Genomic DNA, 18,987 nt, shown 5'->3' with positions numbered 1-18,987 from the left:
TTCTGGGGGAGGGGCCTGTTGTAGTGATTCTCAAGTGTCTTTGCCCCCGGGGGAGTTGCACCGCCCTTACCCGGGGGCCGTCTGAGTAATCTGATTGGGTTTGCTTTCGGGAGCTTTTGTTCCCTGAGCGCTTTCCGTAGAGTTCCAGAGGGCGGGAATGAAGATGGCGGCCTCCCGGTCACCGCCCGGAGGAGCCGAGAGCCCGGGGCCCCACTCCTCAGTGCGCCCTCAGAGAACAGCGCCCAATTACTCCCGTCACCCTGCCTCTGGCCGCGCTGCGAGCTGACCGAGCCTGCAACCGGTTCAAGGTAACCCCGAGCTGAGAGCTTACTCCTCGGCTCTGTCTCTGTAGCCGGCTTCCCCGTTCTAATACCTGTAAGCTCTGCGACACTCAGATACCCCCGATCCTTCTGTGACCCTGCGGGACCTGAGGCCACGCTGACCTTGCGTGGGCTTCACCCCAGTTAAGCCTCTGGAGCGATGTCCCTCAGCGGAACAGACTTTTAAAGTCCTGATTTTGTGCTCCGTTGCTCCGCCGCTTGCCGGGAGCCTTCCCTTCCCCCTGCGGTCTATCTTCCCGTCGCTTTGGATTCACTTCTCCGCCCGTCCTACCTTTCAGAAAGTGGTTGATTTTCTGTTTCTAGAGTTGCTGTTCTTCTTCTCTTCGATCTCCCGTTGGATTTGTAGGTGTTTGCAATCTTTAGATAATCTATCTAGCTGATCTCCCTCTCCCTGAAGTAGTCTCAGCCTGCTACTTCTCCGCCATCTTGACTCTAGTCTTTTTTTTTTTTTTATATGAAGTTACCTGAGTTCATTATATATTTTGGATATTAACATTTTACCAGATATATAATTTGCAAATATCTTCTCTCATTCAGTGGGTTGTCTTTTTGTTTTGTTGTTTGTTTTCTTTGCTGTGCAAAAGGTTTTTTTAGTTTGATATAATAAATATAATTGTTTATTTTAATTGTTGTTGCTCATGCCTGACAGACTGGTCCATGTAGTATTGCTAAGACCAATGTCACAGAGCTTACTGCCTATCTTTTCTTCTATAAGTTTTATAGTTTCAGATGTTATATTCAAGTCATTAATCCATTTTTATTTTTGTGTATGGTATAAGATATTGGTCCAAGTTCATTCTTTTGCATGTAGGTGTGCTGACACCATTCATTGAAGAGACCGTCTTTTCCTCATGATATGTTCTTGTCTGTTTTGCTCTCCATTAATTGACCATGCGTGTGTGGATTTATTTCTGTTTCTATTTTATTTCTATTCTAAATCATTGATCTGTATGTCTATTTTTGTGCCCATACCATACTGTTTTGGTTACTGTAGCTTTGTAGTACACTTTGAAATCAGAAAGTCTGATTGATTCCTCCACTCTGTTGTTTTTTCTCAGGAGTGCTTTGACCTTTTGGGATTTCTATTTGTGGTTCTATACACATTTTGGGTTTTATACAAATTTTAGGATTTCTTATTCTAGTTTTGAGAAAAATAACATTGGTATTTTGATGGGGATTGCACTGAATCTGTAGATTGCTTTGGGTTGTATGGATTAATACTATTAATTCTTCCAATCCATGAGCATGTTTGAGCTCCAATCCATGAGCATTTGTTTTGTTTTGTTTTTAGATTTTATTTATTTATTTGACAGAGAGAGAGATCACAAGTAGGTGGAGAGACAGGAGGGGGTGGGGAAGCAGGCTCCCCACTGAGCAGAGATCCTGACCCAGGGCTCCATCCAAGGACCTTGAGATCATGACCTGAGCTGAAGGCAGAGGCTTAACCCACTGAACCACCCAGGCGCCCCAGTTCTTGATGTTTTGAGAGTACATGCCTTCTACCTCCCTGGCTAACCTTATTCCTAGGTATTTTATTATTTTTGATGCAATTGTAAATGGGATTATTTTCTTAATTTTTTTTTCTTTCTGTTAGCTGATTGTTAGTGTATAGAAATAGAACCAATTGCTACATGTTAATTTTGTATCCTGCAACTTTACTGAATTCATTTATTAGTTCTAATAGCTTTTTTGATGGGATCTTTAGGGTTTTCTAGATGTAGTGTCATGTCATCTGCAAATAGTGGCAGTTTTACTTCTTGCTTTCTAATTTGGATGCTCTTATTTCTTTATCTTGTCGAATTTCTGTGACTAAGACTTCTAATACTATGTTGAATTAAAGTGGGAAGAGTGGCCATTTTTGTCTTCTTCCTGAACTTAAAGGGAAAAATTCTCAGCTTTTTACCAGAACTGGTTTTTTTTTTTTTTTTTTTAAGATTTTATTTATTTATTTGACAAAGAGAGACCACAAGTAGACGGAGAGGCAGGCAGAGAGAGAGAGAGTGGGAAGCAGGCTCCCCGCCGAGCAGAGAGCCCGATGCGGGACCCGATCCCAGGACCATGAGATCATGACCCGAGCCAAAGGCAGCGGCTCAACCCACTGAGCCACCCAGGCACCCATACCAGAACTGTTTTAATTACACTCCCCCACCCCTCTCTTTAACCTTCTATTTTATACTCCTCACTGGACGTTAAGTACTTTTAGAAAAGGGCAAATTAATAACATTCTTCCCTGTCATATAGTAACATGTCTCTTTTGATTTTATTAGCACGTCTTGGCAGGAAACACTGGCCCTCTCAAATGGGGCAATTGGGAAAAATTTAATGAAGGGGTTATTTCCAAAAGACTGGGAAGGGTTACTTAAGCTCACAGGTGATGGTTCAGTACCTGGACTAGTGACATTTAGGAGCCTGAAATTTAATAGAGGTAGGAACAATTAGCAGAACTGTAGCTGGAGGAGAGGGCCATTCCATAGAAACCATCGCTTTTGGTTTGGGTAGAGAACAAACTGAGGTAATCCAAAAGATGAAATCTGGTGGAATAAATTCCCTGATCTTTCTCTTTTCTTATCATCTTTTCTCCTTATATTGTGTGCCCCATCCCTCTGTTGGCCAAACCCAACCAAAAGCCAATGGACAATGGAGTCACTGATACACTCCTATGATTAGTTCCCTGGCTAGACAGCAGATTAAATATGGGGAAGGAAAAAAAAAAAAAAGGAAGGGAATAGGTCTGTAAGTATTTGGAAAAGATCCTATGCTTAACTTAGTCAAGATCATGAAGTGTATAAATATGTTGGTTTCCTTTTCTTTCCATAATCTCATTAGAATAATAGAAAGGAATTATAAAAGCCCTAATTCCTTATTAAAAAATATAGAGAGGACCATCAGTGGGTGAAAGCTCTAAACTCATTAACAAAAAACTTAGTAGACAAGACTAAAGATCAGAAAAAGTGATGGTGCAGCACATGAAGCTATGACTTAACTTATCAGGAATGTGGGTGGCAAGAGAAGAGGAAGCCATCTACCCATGAAGATTCTTTTGAATGGTGGTGGTTGGTCTGATAGAGGGCAAGAATGAGGAGTGGGACTGGAAAAAAGTGGGTTATTTAAAGCCTTTAAATAACCATTAGAGCCATAAAAATAGTGATACAATTATAAAAAATTGAAAGGTGTTGCAAAGTAAACTCCCATCAGTTATAACAGAAAGTCAATAAATAATGTCTAAAATTAATGAATCAAGAAAAAATAACATAAGCTTATTATTTATAGATTTGGAGATAACCACAGAAGAACTAAATAGAGTTCAAAGTGTTCTAGAAGGAAGACAGGGAATTGGTTGTGGGTCAGTTGTTTCTCACTATAAGTCTTTGTACTAAAGATTTTTTTAAAAAACTATGTGAATATACAATTTTAATGAAAGCTTTTTTTGTGGGGGGGGGGTCACACTCCCCTTAGTTTACTGTCTTTCTAGAAATTTTCTTCTTAATATAGTTAGATCCATCATCTGTCCCAAACCTACCAGTTAATTCCATTTTCTTCTACACCACCCTTTTTTTTCATTCTTTGTAACCTCCTCAACAAGGGCACACTCACAAGCCAAATGTACACATTTTCCACCTGAATGCCGCTCCCTTTCTCTATGAATTCCATGCACCCATTTATGTCTCAGCAGTGTCTTTTCTCAGACTTTCCTTGGTCCAAAATGGCTTCAGCCTTTTTTATTTTTTTATTAAGATTTTAAGTCCCAGAATAAAATCTGCCTCCTCCAGGAACTGTCTGATTTCCAGAGACAAAAATGATTACTCTTTCTTCTGTACTCTCATAACAGTGCACACTGTTGATTCTTCTCACTCTACTGATGTCTTAAACTTTTATCTCTATTTGCCTCCTTTTCTTTCTTTTTTATTGTAAGTTGAAGAATTTGTATCTTTTTATCTAGTGCAAATTTTGCATATGGTAATTGAAATAGTTCTATCCATTGTAATATAATTGATTTTTATTGTTGTTATTGATTCAAGAGGAGTCTAAAGAGTATGAGATGAGTGCCCCAGCACGTTAGAGTAAACATGGGCTGCCTTTACTGAGATGCCTATTAATACTTCTCCTATTCAGCCAAACCAGAAAGTAGACAATATTTTGTTCTGTCACAATTTTAGTGCCTTTTCCCTACGTTCCAATTATATACATATTGTGTCAGGTTATGAGGAATACGAAATGTAAGAAACCAATATCCATAAATAAGTAAATTACTAATGTATTAATTTTAATGAGTGTTTGCATTGTAAAGTCACCCACAGAGGGAAGTGCCTTGCTGGAGGGAATGAATTGCTCATAGTAAAACTAGGCCCTTAAGCTATTGTTTTGAGATCAAAGAGGGTTTCTTGGGTTCCTTAGTTTATGCCATGTAACTCTTATGCCATAGGTAATATAAATTCTGATGAATTTAAAGCATAGTAATACAGTTGGAAAATGGTCTTTGCATGTGAGATCAAATAGATTTGAAATCGCATTATTTAAGATTAACTATTTCACAGGTGTAAGATTGATTATAATATGAAGTATTAATCCCTGGTTATTGCTTGTTATTCTTATTCCCTAAGTAGTCTTACCACATATTCTTACTTCCCTCCCTACCTCCTCCGTCCCTCCTTCCCCCCCCTTCTCTTCTTCCCTCCCTCCCTTCCCTTCTGTGACTAACCCTAAATTTTTCCCTGCGTCCTCACAGAAGGGCACTATAATTTTATTTTTCCTTTACTTCAGGAAATGCCACAGTAAAACAGTCTCGATACAGGATTATCATCCAGGAAGCAGCCAATGGAGGCCAAGAATGCCCAGATACCTTATTTGAAGAGCGAGAGTGTGAAGATATTTCATTGTGTCCCATATATCGGTAATTAGTTACCTTTTTAAATAATCATTAGATTTTAGTATAAATCATGACCTATTTTCCTTATATAGTTTATGATTTTTAGTGAAAAGTAAGATGAGATAATGTTTATCTTTAATAGCTCAACATTTTCCCCTCTTTTGTTTATATTCAAAGGAGTAAAGAATATGAAAGTCATTTAACAGAAAAAAATAAATAAACATGTTTTGATTTTAAGTGAGCTGCTGGAGTTCTGCCACCCAGGCAATCAATTTTAAGGATTAGGATCCAAAGAGATTTAGGATAAAGTCTTTACCTGGAAAACAAACACTCACATAAGTTACCTCATTCTATTGTTTTTATCCTAAAGCTTTTAATTAAGAACTAAGAATAAATATGTACTTTTAAAATAGTAATTTACTTTTATTTTAAAAACTTTGGTTCTTAAATTTTGTCATGTGCACATTTTAAGGAATTATCTACTTAGAAAAAGTTTAACCATTGGATAAAATTAAAAAAAAAAAAAGAAAATGACTTTTAAATTATATATGGTACTTATATGTTCCCTCTTGATGAACTGGTGATTATTATTTATAAAAGCAATCCCTGAGATTTGTGTGTTTAGTCATTAGTGCCCATTCTTTTAATGTTGGATTGAAGCATTGCTTTAGAGTACATCTGGAATAAATTTTTTCACTGTTGAGTTTTACTGCTTTGTGCAAAAATGTCTAGTGTTTCTCTTGATTATTTGAAAAACTATATCTTAAAGTTATGAAATTCAAGGGCTAATTTGTCAGGAAAATACAAGTTATTTTTCTTTTTCCTTCTTTCTCTCTCTTTATTTTTTAAAGAAGACTCCTCACATTAGATAATGTTAGAGTGTCATTGAAGACTCTGCATTACTATCAATTCTATAATCCTTTATTCTCATTGTTTCTATCTAATGGCCAGTTTAAGGAGGATGTGAATAAATACTGGGAACATGCCCAGACTACCAGTTTTCTTTCATTAACCACAGGGCTGCTATGGAAACACTGTCAATATTCATCCCTTTGTACCATATATAAATATTGAAACTTCTGAGCCCAGAAAAGAGCTCTTGGGGAAAGTAGCCAATTGAAAAAATTAACCAAATAAAATGTTATTAGGTATTTTTATGGACCCAAGTCTATTATAATCAGAGAAAATCCTAGATGTTATTAGTGAGATTTTTCCTTTCCACTGTCTACTCTCTTCACTCTGGTCGCATTTCATCTTAGCCACTCACGTTTGAACTTGTTTCCATCATTGACCTCGTGCCATTTTCCCCAGAAACTAGTTTTGCTATGTCTGGATTGGATCATTGTTATCATTTCTCATGATGCCTAGTTTAGTATGTATACACATTATCAGCATGATTCTCTGCTCCTCAGTAAAGCAGCCTTGAATTTTGAACAACATGGTTCCAATTTAGTTTTTGCATCCCTTCTCATTGGTGTGTTAGGGAGGCAAGCTAATGTAGGACCTTTATCATTATCTTCTGAATCTTCTTTTTGACTCCATTAAGGTGACATAATCACAGGCTTACATAGTTAAAACAGAATCAAAATGTCTGTAGAAGTTTTTTTGTGAATTTGAGTATCTCCCAACACATTAAGTTAATAACCAAAAGGGAAGGCAGCATGGTGATATAGCCTTACAGAGAATTGACTATGGGGTCAAGGGTCTGTAGCTGAACATCCAGGGTTTTAGGAGGGACAACTGGCCTCTGAGTTGTGCAATCTCAGACATTTAACTTAACCTCTCTGAGCCCAAGTTTCTCATTCCAAAACCAAGTTTAATGAGAGTCCCGAAATTCCTTCCATTTCACTTTATGCAGCACTCTGAACTACACTGAACTCCATGGTCTCATTTCAATTTAGAAAGCCTCGGTAAACTGAAGGGATCTGAATGAATGCTACATCCTATTGAAAAATTGGACTAAAACCTCTTGCCATTTCAGTTTCTGTGTTTTGGAATTATACTAAATCAATCTATGTATGTGCAAAGTAAATTTACAATTATTTAAAATTAAGGGGTTCTTTAAATGGTGCTTTTCGGTTTAGGTGTTTCTTGATTTCTCAATTCCTCAACTATTCCTAGTATGAATGCCACTTGAGTGAGGTCAATGATTGTATTATATATATATAACATATATATAACATATATATTACATATATATTACATATAAACTGGTCAATAATATTACATATATATTACATATGTATTTACATACATACATATGTATGTAATATATATGTAATAATATTGACCAGTTTTGCAAGATGAAAAAATCCTAGAGAGCTTTATTTATCAATTATTTCATCTCGCAAAACTGGCCAATAATATTTTTGCTTCATGTTTCTGTTTCATTTTTTGAAGTAGCATCTCTTATTAGTGGTATTGGCTCATAGGAAAAGTGTGAAAATATGCTAAGGAAGGAGCAGAATCTGTGGTTACTCTTAAGGTTTGAGTTTTCTGGTACATTTTTTTTTTTTTTTTAATAAGGATTTTATTTATTTGACAGAGAGAGAGAGATCACAAATAGGCAGAGAGGCAGGCAGAGAGAGAGGGGGAAGCAGGCTCCCTGCTCACCCCATATTGGGCTCGATCCCAGGACCCTGAGACCATGACCTGAGCCAAAGGCAGAGACTTAATCTGCTGAGCCACCCAGGCACCCCTCTGGTACATTCTGAGGACAAGTTTAAGGATCTAAGTCAGTCTGTCTTGTGGATCATAAAAATAGAAAATTTTGTTTACCTGAGAAAGGAATACACTGAGAAACCACAAGGCCTCCGCAGTGAATATTCCCTTTGAGAACTAGAAATACTGATGATTCATCAAAGGTGGATCTGTTCCTCTTCCATGAGATGAACTGTCACATAAGATAGGTCCCTGTGACCCCCCCATCACCCTTTTACTTTATGACTTATTGAGATATCTGAGTCACTTTAAAATCTTAGACACCACCTTATAAAAACCTCTGAAGCAGAAGATCAATTGTGAAGGTTTTCACCCCAAATTTTCAGATGTCCAAGCCTTGATTATCACCGGCTCCAAAGGGACATGAGGATTTCTCTCTCTCTCTCTCTCTTTTTCCTTTCCTCCTCTTCTTCCTCCTGCTCCTCCTCTCTTTCTTCTTCTTCCCCCACTTTTTTAAATAATTTTAGATAATACGGTAGGTAAAACTTCTCGATTGATCTGTGCTTTTAAGGATTTTTACTGCCGCCTTGCCCAATGGACTACAGCTTATATAGAAAATGTCTACATTTTTAAAAAATGGAAATACTGCATTAACCATGAATCTCGGGTAGAGTGGACTATTTTCCTCCCTATTGCTCCATTTTATGACGTTGATTTTAAATCAGGTTTTATTGAATTACTGTTTTTGTAATTTGGGGATTTCAAATTCGTTCATTTTGTATATTTCTTTTGTATGTTTGTTATGGTGAAATTTTTAGTCTGTTCTTCTTTGTAATCACAGATGGAAGCCACAGAAATGGAGCCCTTGTATATTGGTACCAGAGTCTGTCAGGCAGCGGATAATGGGCACCAGTGAAGCCTGTGGAAAGGGGGTACAAACAAGAGGTAAGGGAATTTTAAAACAGTTTTTCTGTTAAAATGTAATATAAAATTACGTTATTCTTATAAACTATTGCTTATTTTACATTTGAATAATTATGATATTATTGGACTGAATTATTTATATTTGTCAGTATTTGAGTTTAAGTTTGGCATTAGGTAATGTTGATATTATACCATTTTTTAACCATAACAAGCCAGTGTATCTGAGGACTAGTGCAATGGAAGCAGATATCTGTTCTCAGTCATTTGCATATCTTAGTGCTTGTGTTCCAAACACATGTTAGACATAATCCAAGGAATGAAAAATATGTCTATGGTTAGACCCAACACTAGTCATTGCACTTTTTAGGTGCTAATTTAATCTTTGTTAAATGAATTAAGGATAATTGAATGAATGGACTAATCTTAATAATCATGACTTAAATGTAATTGTTACATATATAGTTACTATGTGTTCTATATAATATGTATAGAAAGGAACTATTTAAATTCCTGGAAGACATTGCATGTAGTCTTCTGGATCAAAGTAGAAGTACTTTTAATCATCAATGCCAAGGTGTGACGTATTGCAATCTCTGAAAAGTGCTCAGAGTCTCATCAGACTGCTCAGTTTCCTGTTTCATTCATAATCCAGGTACCAATCAAATAAGGCTTGATAAGAAGTGCTTTATTCTTAAAATCTAACCACTTTGTTGCTAAAGAGATATATATAGCAAAATCAGACCCTGTGGAACCAACTACATTAAAATGGCTTTATAATTTTTTCTAAAAGCTTTGTTTTAGAATGAAGTGTCTCTTCCTGTTGCAAAAGTTAATGTATTGGTTGGGATCAGTCAAGCCAGCAGCACAATAACTCCGTGCTGTATCTGTTGATTCAGAGCTGTCCCCTATGACAGAGAAGTCCCCCATGGCCAGGTGGCAGTCTTAACATCCAGGTCAATGGAATCTTATTGTGTCTCCTGGTGGAAGCATTGCTTCCTTTGGAACAAAGACCCATAGGGCAGCAAAACATAAGATCACAGGAGACAAGAAGCAAACATTTTACTAGTGAGTCACCAGAGGTTATAGTGAGTTATGTCACTTCTCTTCATTCCCTCCTCTTGATTCTTGGACCTATGAATCCTGCCTGTGGGGGAAACAGTACCCCAAATCAGATGCTGATTCAGAGCATATACAGCCTTCTGTAAAACCTTATCTCAGCCCTGCAAGGTACTGCCACCTGACTAGAATTGTAATTGAGTCTGCAAAAGACCTTTCCACCACTCTGTCAGGCCAGCTACTTCAGGATTGTCGGGGACATGGTAAGATTAATGAATTCCATGAGAATGGACCCATTGCAATACTTTGTTTGTTGTGAAGTGAGTTTCTTGATCAGAACTATAGACAAGGCATTCTGTAAGTCCATGGATAATAGTTTGGGCAGAAGTATTATTCGCAGGGAAGGCAAGCCCATATCCAGGATAAATTTCTATTCCAGTAAGAACAAAGCACTGTCCCTTCTACGATGGAAGTGGTCCAGTGTAATCAACGTATCCCCATGTAGCCAGCTCGTCACTCTAGAGAGTGGGGCCATATTAGGGACTTAGTGTTGCTGCCTGCTGCTGGCGTATTGGGCACTCAGTGATGGCTGTAGCCAGGTTGACATTAGTGAGTGGACATTCATATTGCTGAGGCTGAGAATGCCTTCTATTCCTGCTACCATGGATACTTTGTTCATGAACCCATTTGATGATGGGAGGAGTCACTGGAGAAAGAGGGATGACTGAGGTGAATAGTATCCATACTATTCCATTTGACTGTTAATATATTTCTCTGCTAAAGTCACCCTTTGGGGAACAGTCACATGGGACTCAAATATGTTCACATTTTTCCCCATGCAGTAAGGTCTATCTATATAACTCTTCCCCAGATTTCCTTGTTACCAACTTTCCAATCACGTTCCTTCCAAGACCTTGGCCATAGAACAAAACCATTGGCCACAGTCCATGAATCTGGGCTGAATTGTCTATATACTGCATCCATTTGATGATGTCTTACATTGTGGCTTGGTTTATTAGGTAATACCTGGTTCGTGAGGGCAGCCTGTGTTGTATGCTAATTTGGTGGCCCATGATTAAGCCTTCATTCTCTAGCAAGACACAGTATCAGGCCAGAAGGTGTTTTGTAAAAGAGAATAGTTATCTGCAGAGGGTGGTAGGGCTTGGCTCCAAAATCCTGAGGACCTGTCCTGCAATTCACTTATAGAAGCCTCTAAAGGCTGCAAACAGAGTTCCTGTCTGCTACTGATGCTTGAGTAGCATTGGATCTGCAGGATCATATGGCCCAAGTGGGAGAACAGTACGCACAAGGCCTGGACTACTATAGAGGTTTTTCGCATTCTGGGACCTGCATAAAACTAGCAGCTTTTTGAGTCTCTTGGCAAATAGGCTGGACTAACACACTTGAATAAGGAATATGTTGCCTCCAAAATCTAAAGAGGCCCACTAGGTGTTGTGCCTAGTGCAAAAACTTATTCTTCATCAATAGAAGGGATATCTTCACATGCCCCACACCACTGAAGCTCTAGAAATTTCCCTGGGGTAGAAGTCCCTGATTTTTTCAGATTTGTTTCTTACCATCTTACTAAAATGTCTGAAGTAGTGGCTACATCTTGCTTACTAGATCCATTCAGAATAATGTCGTTCATGTAATGCACTAGTATGCTATCTGATTGAAGGAAAAGACAATCAAGGTCCCCACAGAACTAAATTATGAAATAGGGCTGGAGAGTCAATATACCCCTGAGGTAGGAGAGTAAAGGTGTGTTGCTGGCCTTGCCATCCAACAGTAGAGCAAAGTGTTTCTGGTGGTCTTTATTATCTTCAGATACAGCAATATGTGAGGTTAGGGCTTTAGCATAGGAATTTTGGGTCATTTCAGTTTTATAGTAGTTATGCTTTAGAAATGATGTCCCTTTCAGAAGATTTATAGATGTGAATTTGACTGGGAAGTTAATTTCATTCAGGACATATGAAGCTAGAGAGTGGGTAAATTAAGGGAAAGGACCGCCTCCTTAAAACATTTTACTTGCCTATGTCAGAAAATTGTTGTAATAATACGATCTTGTCATTGTAAGACCTTGACTACTTTCTACTGGAAAATTGTTATAATATATCTAGATCAGCAGGATTTCTAGGAATGAAGTTCTTTAAAAATGGCACTTCTGTGTGGCGCACAGGTTAACTCCATATGGTGGCTTAGACTTTGAGAATTTGATACTAGCATATCATAATGGTTGGTTTTCACTGCAAAACCATTTAGTAATTTCTGAGGAGATGTTGCTCCTAAATTGTGTCGAATCTTATCACATAAATGGAAGTTATCTGTCTTAGAATAATTCTACTTTAGATTTCAAGTTAAACAGATTCTAGCTGGAGACCTCATAGTCCCTTAGACTAGACAAGTTATCTCCTGGAGTTTTCTCTAAATTAGACACCAATATTAGAGAATTTGTAGTGTTTATCTGTTGGGAAATTTGTACTTTTAAAGTAGTGGCCTGGGTCTCCAATTTCAAGATAGTGAAGTAAAGACATTTCTACTCTATCTTTTCTCCGGAGATTACTTCAAAACCAGCAAGGAAGATGTGAAACAATAAGAAAAAAATAATGTCCAATGAGATATCGTTTGTAAAATTGCTCCAGAGAACAAGAAACACATTAAACTCACCTTCAAGGAAATGAGGTGCCATCTGTAACCTCAGTCACAATATACAGTTTAGAAAGTGAGTGGAAGTACAGGAAAGGACTTTGCAGAACAAGATTATGCTAAAGTGTTGGCAGGGGTGACGGTGTGGGGGCTGAAGGGAATTGAAGTGATTTGTCCTGGAGAACTCCAGAAAGTTACCACATTCTGCAGAAGGAAGTAGGCAAGTATGTGTTTGTGTCTGTGTGTGCATGCTTGTGTGTGTGTGTGTGTGTGTGTGTGTGTGTGTGTGTGTGTGTCTTTTTTTTTTTTTTAAGATTTTATTTATTTATTTGACAGACAGAGATCACAAGTAGGCAGAGAAGCAGGCAGAGAGAGAGAGGAGGAAGCAGGCTCCCTGCTGAGCAGAGAGCCCAATGAGGGGCTCGATCCCAGAACCCTGGGATCATGACCTGAGCCGAAGGCAGAGGCTTTAACCCACTGAGCCACCCAGGCGCCCCAATGTGTGTGTGTGTGTCTTAAGGGTGGGAGAAAACAGGGGCTTTTGGAAGTCTGATTAAAGAACAGTGAGCAGTGTCATCCCTTTCCCTGTTCTTGTGGGAGCCTAGAGGCTTATTCTCTAGGGATGTAAAACCAGAGGGACAACCAGCAGAGGAGAGTGGAGGCCTAGCCTCAAATCAGGAGGATCAAAAGAAAGCCCAAGTAAGGAATTAGGAGACCCTCAGTTCTCTTCTTTCACCTGCTTTAGCATGCTAGCCAGGTGGCTTTTATACTTTTCAGTTCCATGGATCCCCTATCAATCTAAAAACACTTTAAATTTAAATTTTTCTTTGAGGAGTTTTTGAATCACAGAGGGAACATGAATTTAGACCATAAAATCATGGAAAGGCCAGCTTGGGGTTATAAATTCTCACAAGAGATTTTCCCTACCCTCACCATCCAGTGTTCAGTGTTTGATATGCAAGTGGCCTTGCCAAGGCATTTTGCTTTGCATGTTTCTCTCTACTTTACCCCTACATGGAGGAGTGGCTTTTGTCTGTCGTTTTTGGTGTGGGTCCTTTTATGAGATTCTCAATAGTAGAACTTGAGGACATGACAAAGGAAACTGGGGTCTTCAAGATTTGGTAGAAGCCCTCAAGATGAAAGTTGTCTGGCTTGCTTACCTTGCATCCCAAGCTTTTACTTTGTTTTGTGCTTTATGGATTATTTGATTTGGAGCCAGCCCAACAATACATTCAGAAAATACATGTTTTTTCAGTGGGTTTTTTTTTTTTTTCATTTGTAAGGTCTTTTATAATTTTTAAGCCATTATACTGCTCAAAACAGAGGTACTCCTTGTTTTATCTCACTGTTTATATTGGTGACCTGGTTAATCGATTTGCAGTAAGAATACATTTATATTATACTCTTGTAAAATAAAAAAAAAAGAAAGGAAGGAAAATAGAAGGGCAAGTAGAATTACAGCTGGACTAAATGTCTATACCATCTCCAAGGAAATGTGAATCTGGGGTTCCAACGTCTTAGCTGTCCCATACTTTCGGGAGAGCCATGGATTCTCTCTGCCCAGCTCCCTGTACTTAATCGGAATAAAGAAGGCATGGTTACTCAGCTTTTATGGCAAATGAAAACATAAGAGGAATAAACTTATGTATTCTAACATTCTTTTTGATGAAACTGCCCTTCAAAGGATACAAAGTTCGTACTATAAAAGAAGTTGTTAAAGGTGCTGCCATTCCTAGAAGGGAACTGAATTTGTCTGCGGACTGATATGGTCTAATTCTTATAATGCTATTCACAGTAATTATTTTCAAACTGGCTAATGGCCTTGCCAGTGTGTGTCTTTTGGATGTTACTTTCTTCTTATTCATAAACTTGTGAGTATACTCCTTCACAGACAGGGCCTAGATGGATATAGACAGCTCTCTACCAGACGCAGAGTAGGTATTGGAGACTGAGGTTGTCCTGTCTACAATATCCTTGACTTCTGTGATGCACCTATATTCTTTTTTGGTTTGTTTTCACTGAGCAGTGTGTATGTGGAGGCAGAACTCTGTCAGATTTTTTGTTCTTCCTTAATTGTTTTTTGTCCCTGTGAGAGGCCATGTCTTATATAATAGTTTTGATGGAACCTGTGTTTTCTTTGCATCCAAGGGATCTCTTTAAATAAAGTTTTTTTCCCAGAAAAAAAAAGGCAAAATAATCCACTAACAAGATGAGTTTTGAGTTATTTTTACTCTTAAAAAGGGAGAAGGTTAGAAATAGGAAAAAGCTAAAGAAAAAAATAATCTAAAGCCCTTAAATAATGAAGCAATAATACCTGGTATTCAAAAATGAAAATTTGTATGAAATATGTATTTGTATTGTCTGCCATTTTAACAAACCATGCTTTATTTCACATATTACTTCTTTTTTTTAATTAAAATTTTATTTAAATTGTAGTTAGTTAACATACGGTATAATATTAGTTTCAGGTACATGATACAATGATCCATTCACCACCCAGTGCTCATCAGGACAAGAACACTCCTTAATTCCCATCACCTATTCCATCCATTTTCCCCGCCCACCTCCCCTCTGGTAACCATCAGTGTGTTCTTTAGCTTTAAGTGTCTGTTTCTTGGTTTGCCTCCCTCTCTCTTCTCTCTGTCTCTTTTCCCTTTGCTCATTTATTTTGTTTCTTAAATTCCACATATAAGTGAAATCATATGGTATTTGTCTTTCTCTGACTGACTTATTCCACCTAGCATTGTATTCTCTTGCCTCATTCACGTTGCAAATGGCAAGATTTTGTTCTTTTTGATGGGTGGGTAATATTCCATTGTATATATAGATACCACATCTTCTTTATCCATTCATTAGCCAGTGGACATTTGGGCCGTTTCCAAATTTGGTTATTATAGATAATGCTGCTATAAATATTGGGGTGCTTTCAATACTAATTGAATTAGTATTTTTGTATTCTTTGGGTAAATGCCTAGTAGTACAATTGCTGGATCATAGGGTAGTTTTATTTTTAACTTTTTGAGGAAACTTCTTACTTTTCTTTTTTTTTTTTTAAAGATTTTATTTATTTTTTTGACAGAGAGATCATAAGTAGGCAAAGAGGCAGATAGAGAGAGAGAGAGAGAGAGAGAGAGAGAGAGAGAGGAGGAAGCAGGCTCCCTGCCAAGCAGAGAGCCCGATGCGGGACTTGATCCCAGGACCCTGAGATCATGACCTGAGCTGAAGGCAGAGGCTTAACCCACTGAGCCACCCAGGCACCCAACTTCTTACTTTTCAAAGGCCTTTAACATTGGATTAAATCTTTAAAATTTGATTTATATAATTTTTGCAGGACTATATAAATATAAGCTCTATAGCCATATAAAACAGGCAAAGATACTACATAAGCAATTCCGTGAGAAATTATTCATATTATAAGTCCAAGTACTCTAAATTTATGACCAAAAAAAGTTTTTCTCTAGTTATGTTGTCTTCATGGGAAAAAACAAATCTGGAAGAACATACAGAAACACAACAAAAAACATAAACTTTGAAATAGAGATGTGATTATTGCCTATTGATAAAATGTTGAAACAGCCAATCAGCTAGTCATTCTCTTCTTTTTAATGCCAAGAATCCTTGCATTTTAAGAGAGGAATAGAGTATCTCTGGATGATTGACCTTTTTATTCTCTAGACAGAGAAAGTCATAGACATTTAACCTTACAAGTTGCTCTCATTTAGTTTCTGTCATATTTATCTACATAGATCACAACAAGAAAAAAAAAATAAGTCATTTCAGTATATTCAGAGAAGACAAGTATATAGGTTTTAACTCTGACTGAGCAATAATCAAAGTCAGAGATAGTCCTTTTTATTTTTATGTATTTTTACTATGTTATGTTAGTCACCATACAGTACATCATTAGTTTTTGATGTAGTGTTCCATGATTCATTGTTTGTGTAGTAATACCCAGTGCTGCATGCAATCTTTGCCCTTCTTAATATCCATCACTGGGCCAACCCATCCCCCAACCCCCACCCTCTTATAAAACTCTGCATTTGTTTCCCGGAGTCCATAGTCTCTCATGGTTTATCTCCCACTCAGATTTCTCCCCCTTCATTTTTCCCTTCTCCTAATGTCCTCCATGCTATTCCTTATGTTCCACAAATAAGTGAAAACATATGATAATGGACTTTCTCTGCTTGACTTATTTCACTCAGCATAATCTCCTCCAGTCCCATCCATGTTGTTGCAAAAGTTGGGTATTCATTCTTTCTGATGGCTGAGTAATATTCCATTGTGTATATGGACCACATCTTCTTTATCGTTTCATCTGTTGAGAGCATCTTGGCTCTTTCCACAGTTTGGCTATAGTGGACATTGCTTCTATGAAAATTGGGGTACATATGACCCTTCTTTTCACTACATCTGTATCTTTTGGGTAAATACCCAGTATTGCAATTGCTGAGCCAGTAGCTCTATTTTTAATTTTTTGAGGAACCTCCACATTATTTAATTTTTGGAAGCAGGAAGTTTGCTGGGAAGGGAAGCAGAATTATTACTTCTGTTTAATTCAAGATGAACAAAATGAGCATTTCCAGGGGTGAGGAGGTAACTGTAGCTGTCTCAGGAACTCCTTCTAGAGATGTGTTTCTTAAATGGGGAAGGGCATGTAGTGATATCTTTCTGGATAATTTCAAGAAAGGAGGGCATGATACTTCTTGAGAGCCCAAATCAGTGTACTAAAGTTTTCAATCTAAGCAACGAACAACACTATTTTCAATAACTTATAATATCATTTTAATAACTGCTCATCTCCCAGGAAAAAATAATCAGACCCCAGTATTCTTGATATTAAAAATCATTCTTGGGGTGATTTCTAACTTCAGTTCTGACTTCAACACCAGAATAACCAGTTGGAGGACATCTTTTTTTTTTATTATTAATGTATCTTATTAATTAGCACCTGATTAAAAAATGCCTGGTGATAAATGTTTTTAAGGAACTTCAAAAACATCTCCTCTAAATGTAATTTTTTTAGTGTGAAAGTACAAGGAGGATCAGGTAGAATGTAGAAGTTAAATTGACAGTGTAGGGCAACTCTCTAAATTACAATATCCTCCAATTTTAACAAAAGAATGGGTTTTCTAATACCATAGGCATTGGTTTAGAGAGTCAAGTGTGAAACTTCTAGCAAAGATTGCCTTTTTTACGTAAGTGAATAATGATTCTTGGAGTTATTTTTCATTTCCTTTTCATATGTAAGGATAAGATTAGCTTTGGAGCTTTCATGGTTGCTGCAGGTAGAATATGCACATTTTTTTAAATTGGCAATAAATTAAAAACTATTAAAGGAGGTGAGTAACCTAAGGCATGACGCTTTAGTAACACAGTGTTACCTGCTTGCTTTGGAGATACCGTCTTCACTAGCCTCTCCATTTTTTAACATAAGAAGCTATAACACAAAGTACAAACTAACTCTGAAGTCCACCTGCTCACTTCCCTAGTCGTTATGTCCCTGATGAAATGGGTCTCAGGGGCGGGGATGGCTAAGGGGTCATTTTTTTTTTTTTTTTTTTTTCATTTGAGCAGTACAGTCATTTGCTAAACTAGGAACAATAATTTTCTCTTCTGACCTCATGGCTCTCAGTTACAGTACTGTCTTCCCTTCAGGAATGTTAATATGAATTTCAAAGTCTACTGCAAACTGTGTAAATGTAATAGGATTATACTTCCCTTGTCCAGGACCAGAATTCAGTCTCTTCAAATAGATGTGAATCTCTGGGCTTCCCTTAGCGCTCAGGTGACTAAGGCCAAGGTATTCATTTCTGGTTATCTCAGAAGCCATTTTGGGCTTGTATCAGAAACAAGTAATGTTTTTACTTTTTTTTTTTTTTTTTTTGGCATTTCTAAAGAAAAAGGAAAAAAAAAGAAAAAGAAAAAGGAAACTCCAGTACTCCAAGTAGCAGCAGAAGGAGGAGGAGCTCCTACTTGCTTGAAAACTAACAGAGGAGCATCAAAAGTCAGACTAGCCACTATTCTAAATTCAAATAGTTACAAAAATTACAAAACAAGTACCTTGTTATGCCACCCACGGTTTGAAGGATTCACGTGGTGGGACAAAGACCAGTCTTTTAACACAGATGCATCAGATGCCTAAGGAATGAGATTTAGAAACCTGTTAAAGTCAATTACACTCAATCGGTTCAGAGAAGAATCATCCTCATAGCAATATATTGGAAGTAGGAACTGAAACTAAGAAGTCTGAGGTTCACTAATGATGCTGCAAAGGGTTTTGAAAACCTCTCCCAGGGGCACCTGGGTGGCTCAGTGGGTTAAGCCCCTGCCTTCGGCTCAGGTCATGATCCCAGGGTCCTGGGATCAAGCCCCACATCGAGCTCTCTGCTCAGCGGGGAGCCTGCTTCCTCCTCTCCCTCTCTCTGCCTGCCTCTCTGCCTCCTTGTGATCTCTGTCTGTCAAATAAAAAAATAAAATCTAAAAAAAAAAAAC

General features: G+C 37.7%; 1 protein-coding gene across 1 annotated transcript in view; it reads left to right on the top strand.

Annotated features, from left to right (window-relative positions):
* Positions 1-18,987, top strand: part of LOC111145030 (thrombospondin type 1 domain containing 7B) — a 724,800-nt gene that overhangs the window by 379,118 nt on the left and 326,695 nt on the right. Inside the window, exons 10-11 of the mRNA XM_022499648.1 lie at positions 5,103-5,232; positions 8,711-8,814. Of these exons, the coding sequence (XP_022355356.1) occupies positions 5,103-5,232; positions 8,711-8,814 (234 nt within the window). The remainder of the gene's footprint in view (positions 1-5,102; positions 5,233-8,710; positions 8,815-18,987) is intronic.

Source organism: Enhydra lutris, unplaced genomic scaffold (assembly GCF_002288905.1).
Source record: "Enhydra lutris kenyoni isolate GAN:26980312 unplaced genomic scaffold, ASM228890v2 scaffoldscaffold1, whole genome shotgun sequence".
Lineage (NCBI taxonomy): Eukaryota > Metazoa > Chordata > Mammalia > Carnivora > Mustelidae > Enhydra > Enhydra lutris.
The sequence above is the reverse complement of the archived record's forward strand: the minus strand, read 5'-3'. Positions and strand labels throughout refer to the sequence as shown.